Source organism: Microtus ochrogaster, linkage group LG2, assembly GCF_000317375.1.
Source record: "Microtus ochrogaster isolate Prairie Vole_2 linkage group LG2, MicOch1.0, whole genome shotgun sequence".
NCBI lineage: Eukaryota > Metazoa > Chordata > Mammalia > Rodentia > Cricetidae > Microtus > Microtus ochrogaster.
The window spans coordinates 47,775,789-47,780,251 of NC_022028.1; the positions used below are offsets into that span (position 1 = coordinate 47,775,789).

Consider the following 4,463-nt stretch of genomic DNA (forward strand, 5'->3'; position numbering starts at 1 on the left):
AGCCCTGCTCCAGCATGTCCCTGATCTGCCGCCCTGCCTGCTCCAGCCAGGCCTGCTGTGGCCTCTCCTCAGGCCAGAAGTCCAGCTGCTGATGGATCTGTCTATTCCCTGCTCATGTTCTCCCAATTTCTCTTAGCTGCTGATGTGGCATCTCTCCAGGACAGAGGTCCAACTTGTTCCCTACACTGACCTGACCTGACCTTTTGCCTCCCAGGAACTCCACCTGGGCCACTGTCCCTCTTTACTTCCCTCAGCTCTGGTCACTTGTCTTGGCATTAGCCCTTCAGAACATCAATAAACTCTTCTAACTGCCTGGATCTCCTCTCATGCTGTGACAAGTGTGGTTTAAGTCCATGTCAGTCTCTGCAGGCTATGATTGTCCCGGAGGGCAAGGGGGAGGTGGCCCTGCAATAGTGAGAGACGTTGGTCAACTGCCCTAGGTGTGGCCAGTGGAGCTCAGTGGCAGGTTTTGTACAAAGCGGAAAAAAGATCCTGCCAAGACAGTCCCCCATATCTGGAAAGGGTGTGCAAGCATCCACAGAGGGCTCCCAGTATCCAGTGGGTAATCGTCTCAGACACACCCACAGAGAAGGCCAAGAGAAGCTGCTGCTGGGCAAGGGGTCCCCAGGAAATAGACAGTAGAATTCATAGCCAGAGCATCAGCTGGGCATGAAGCCTGTCCTTAGCACCTGGAGTACTGCCCTGAGGGGAATTCCTCTGAAGGGAGCCAGAGAAGCAACCTGACCTAATTTACCTTCAGAATACCTAACTGGGTCCCAAGTGACCAGCCTGCCGGCACCCGGCCCATCCAAACAGAGCTTGAGTGAGCACAGAAACACAGCATCCAGCTAAAGAGCCATTCAGTTTAGTAAACTCCCAAGGCGGGAAAAGGTGGCCAATAGATCAATCAATGGGTGGAGATTCACTAGCCTCCCCTATCCCACACAGCTGAGACGTTAGAGAGAGATGGAGCAACTGAGCAAAGACGGGAGGGTGTTTAAAGAAAGAGAACCAGAGGGCTGGAGAGATGGCTCAGAGGTTAAGAGCACTGGCTGCTCTTCCAGAGTCCTGAGTTCAATCCCCAGCAACCACATGGTGGCTCACAACCATCTGTACTGAGATCTGGCGCCCTGCTCTGGCACGCGAGCATACATCAAGGCAGAATGTTGTATACATGATAAATACATAAATCTTTAAAAAAAAAAAAAAAAGAAAGAGAACCGGAGAGGGACAGCTCAGAGGAGCGCTGTGTGGAAGAGGGACACTGATGTGTTAGGGGTGGGATTCACAGTTGCAGGGGCTGGGATAAAATCAATACGCCATTGGCCTGGCTCAGGTACTGTTCACAGTGACCTGCACAGGAGGAAAGGAGCAAGTTGGAGCAGCTGGCAGAAGTCCTGTCCTGCAGAGTCGAGCTCAGGGACCTGGCTTTGTCACCAGCTCCGCTCTTGGTATCAGACATGCTAAGGTTTTGGATGACACACACATCCCCATCACTGCAGGGTCTTTGCTGTCCTGAGTGTCCTCTGGTGTCCTGTGGAGTCTCCCTGTGGCACCTGCACTACAGGATGGTACGCAAGCCGGGAAAGGGGTTAGAGATTTAAACACATACACACAAAGACAGACGGGGACATGGGTCATCCTTGAAACAAGTATGTCTCCTTTATTGTGTTCAGGGGCAGCTTCTATAAGGGACCCTTAACTGATAGCCACGCCCCAGTCAAACCCACCAGAAACCACTCCCCTGCCATCAGGAACGTCTGAGGGTCTCGTGCTCAGAGCAGCTGCAAACACAGGAAAACAAGTTGCTTTGCTCAGAGCAGCTGCAAGCATAGCAAGTTGTTTACAGGAAATTCAGGGTCTGGGGGTCACAGCCCCCAACATCTCCCTGCCCACCAACCCCCAGTAATTCCTTCACAGCCTCCCCCCTCACTTAGAACGGTGATCAGAAGGGCTCTGTGCCCTCCAGGTCCCACTACATTCCCCCCACATCCTCCATGCCCCTCCATGCCCCTCCATGCCCCTCCATGCCCCTCCATGCCCCTCCATGCCCCTCCATGCCCCTCCAAGCCCCTCCAAGCCCCTCCAGGTCCATGCCCCTACACAGGCCTTTTCCTCTGGTGCTGAACACCACTCCCTCCTCTGGAGGCAGATTCTCTCCCTTGGCAGGGTTTCCTCTTCCCTGCAGGGTCTCTCCCTCCCAGCGGGGGCTCCGTATGGCTCTGTGGAGCTTTTGGCACTGTAACTAAGGTGGCGGTGTGCACATCCATTCAGAGATCTCTGTGAAGGTGTGACCACACCAGGGAGTGGGAGTGCTGGATGGTTGGAGGTGTATTTGATTTGGTAAGAGCCCACTGAGTTCTTCCGCAGCTCTGAGTCAGCCTGCGTTCCCAGAAGCAGTGAAGGAAAGCTTCTGTCCCTCCTTCATCCCCAGTATCTCTTGTTGATATTTTGAATGTGGGGCGTTCTTACAAGCATACAGATTCAGCCTCTCATTCACACGTTCATATTCTCTCGCGTGTGCACGCGCGCTCTCTCTCTCACTCACTCTCTCTCTGGTTTTTCTACATAGCACAAATTGTCCTCAAACTCATGATCCTCCTCCTGAATAGCTGAGATCACAGACACACCCCACCCTGCCTGTGACTTCTGTTTTCTGAGTTTACACCGTGGGCATCGTTTGGCATCTGGGTGTCTTCTTTGGGAAGGGGTCTGTCCAGTTCTCTTGCCAGTTTTTGAGTTAGGTTGATTGATTGCTGATTTTAAGGGTCCTCTGCAATGTGCATGGTGGCCTCTGTCTGATATGGGGAGCAACCACCCTCCCCCCTCCCCCCATCCCTGTCGAGCTCCAGGGCCCCTTCCGTTAGTTGCTTTTCTGATGGTGAAAAATGCATGATCGAAACAGCTGAAGGAAAGAAGGGCTTCATTTTAGCTCAGGGTTTGAGGACACAGTCCGTCATGGCAGGGAAGTCAGAGTGACAGGGTATGAGGAGGCCACCCGAGTCCTCGGTCAGGAAACGGCAAGCAATGCTTGCACATGCTCGGGTCACTTCCTCTTTGATATTTAGTCCAAGATTCCAGCCCGGGGCATGGTGTCCCCCACATTCACGGTGGCTCTTTCCCCCTCGGTTAGTCTGCCCTAAAAACACCCTCACTGGCATGCCCAGAAGGGTCCCCTAGATGATTCCAAATCCTGTCAGGTTGACACAGCATCGGGCATCACAGTGCAGAGGCAGCAGAAGGCCTGAGATGGGAGAAGCTCACAGCTGTGGACACCGTGCTGAGAAAGGCCTCAGGTCAGTGACCGAGCAGAGCCAAGCACGAGGAAGAAAAACAAAGACCCTGGTGGAGACGGACCAAGAAGCATCAACACCAACCCGCAGGACCTGTTCTGAAAGCTGGAAAGAGGTGGTGCACCTCAAGCCACTCTGAGGCCATCCCCAGAGACGAGCAAGCAGATAAGAGCCTTAGGCAAGGGGTCTCGCCAGCTCTCCTGCCCATTTTAAAGTCCACTTCTTTGTTTTTTAAAGGCCCTTTGCATATTACACACGGACATCTCTGTCAGACAGGCCCTCAGCAAACCCCAGCCATGGAATCTAGCATCACAGAAACAGAGCCAGGTGCCGTGGGTGCGGTAGTTCTTTAGTGTGCCCGGAGCCCAGGTGCTGAAGGCTTGGTCCTCAGCCTGTGGTTGTCAGGAAATGATGATGTCTGTAGGAGGTGGGGCCTAATGGAAGGAAGTGAGGTCGTTAGACATGCCGGTTAATCTTTTGTTGGCTTGACGCAGCTAGGGTTATTGGAGAAGAGGAAATTCAGTTGAGACAAAGCTTCTACCAGATTGCCTATAGACAAGTCTGCGGGATGGTTTCTTGATTAATGATTGATGTAAGAGGGCCCAGCCCAGTATACATGGTGCTCCCCGTGGGCAGGCACCACCCCTGCACAGGTGATCCTAGGGTATTTAAGAAAGCAGGCTGAGCACACTGCAGGAAATAAGCCAGTGAGTGGTGGTCTCCCGAGGCCGTGGCTTCAGTTCCTGCCCTGACTTCCTTTGATGATGGCCGGGATGTGGTGTAGTAAGATGAACTATAAACTATAAACCCTTTCCTCCCCAAGTTGCTTTTGGTCATGCAGCAGAAAGCACACTGCACACATCGGAGCATGCCTTTGGAGGGGACCTTGGGACCTTATGGCCATCTTCTTCCCCTCCTAGCCACCACAAGTAAGCAGATTCCTGTTGCATTTCCCACCGTGCATGCTGCCTGATGCAGGCCTGAAGGCATCAAGACAAGCAGTCATGTGATGTGTAAGGGCTTGAACGAGATAGCTCCCGTAGGCTCCAGGATTTGAACATGTGGTTCCCAGTTGGTGGCACTGTTTGGGGAGAAGCAGGAAGTGTGGCTTTGTGGGAGGAGGCATGTCAGTGAAGACAGGTTTCATGGTCACTTTCCCTCAGCTTCATG

General features: G+C 53.1%; 2 protein-coding genes across 3 annotated transcripts in view; both read left to right on the forward strand.

Moving 5' to 3' along the window:
- Nucleotides 1–92, forward strand: part of LOC106144138 (keratin-associated protein 10-2-like) — an 813-nt gene extending 721 nt beyond the window's left edge. Inside the window, exon 1 of one of the 2 annotated variants that reach the window (XM_026785721.1) lies at nt 1–92. This exon is cut by the window's left edge and continues 721 nt beyond it. In XM_026785721.1, coding sequence (XP_026641522.1) covers nt 1–92 — 92 coding nt within the window. The other variant, XM_026785722.1, reaches the window with a different exon arrangement.
- Tspear (thrombospondin type laminin G domain and EAR repeats) overlaps nt 1–4,463 on the forward strand; it is a 155,505-nt gene that overhangs the window by 123,564 nt on the left and 27,478 nt on the right. The gene's annotated exons all lie outside the window — the stretch shown is intronic.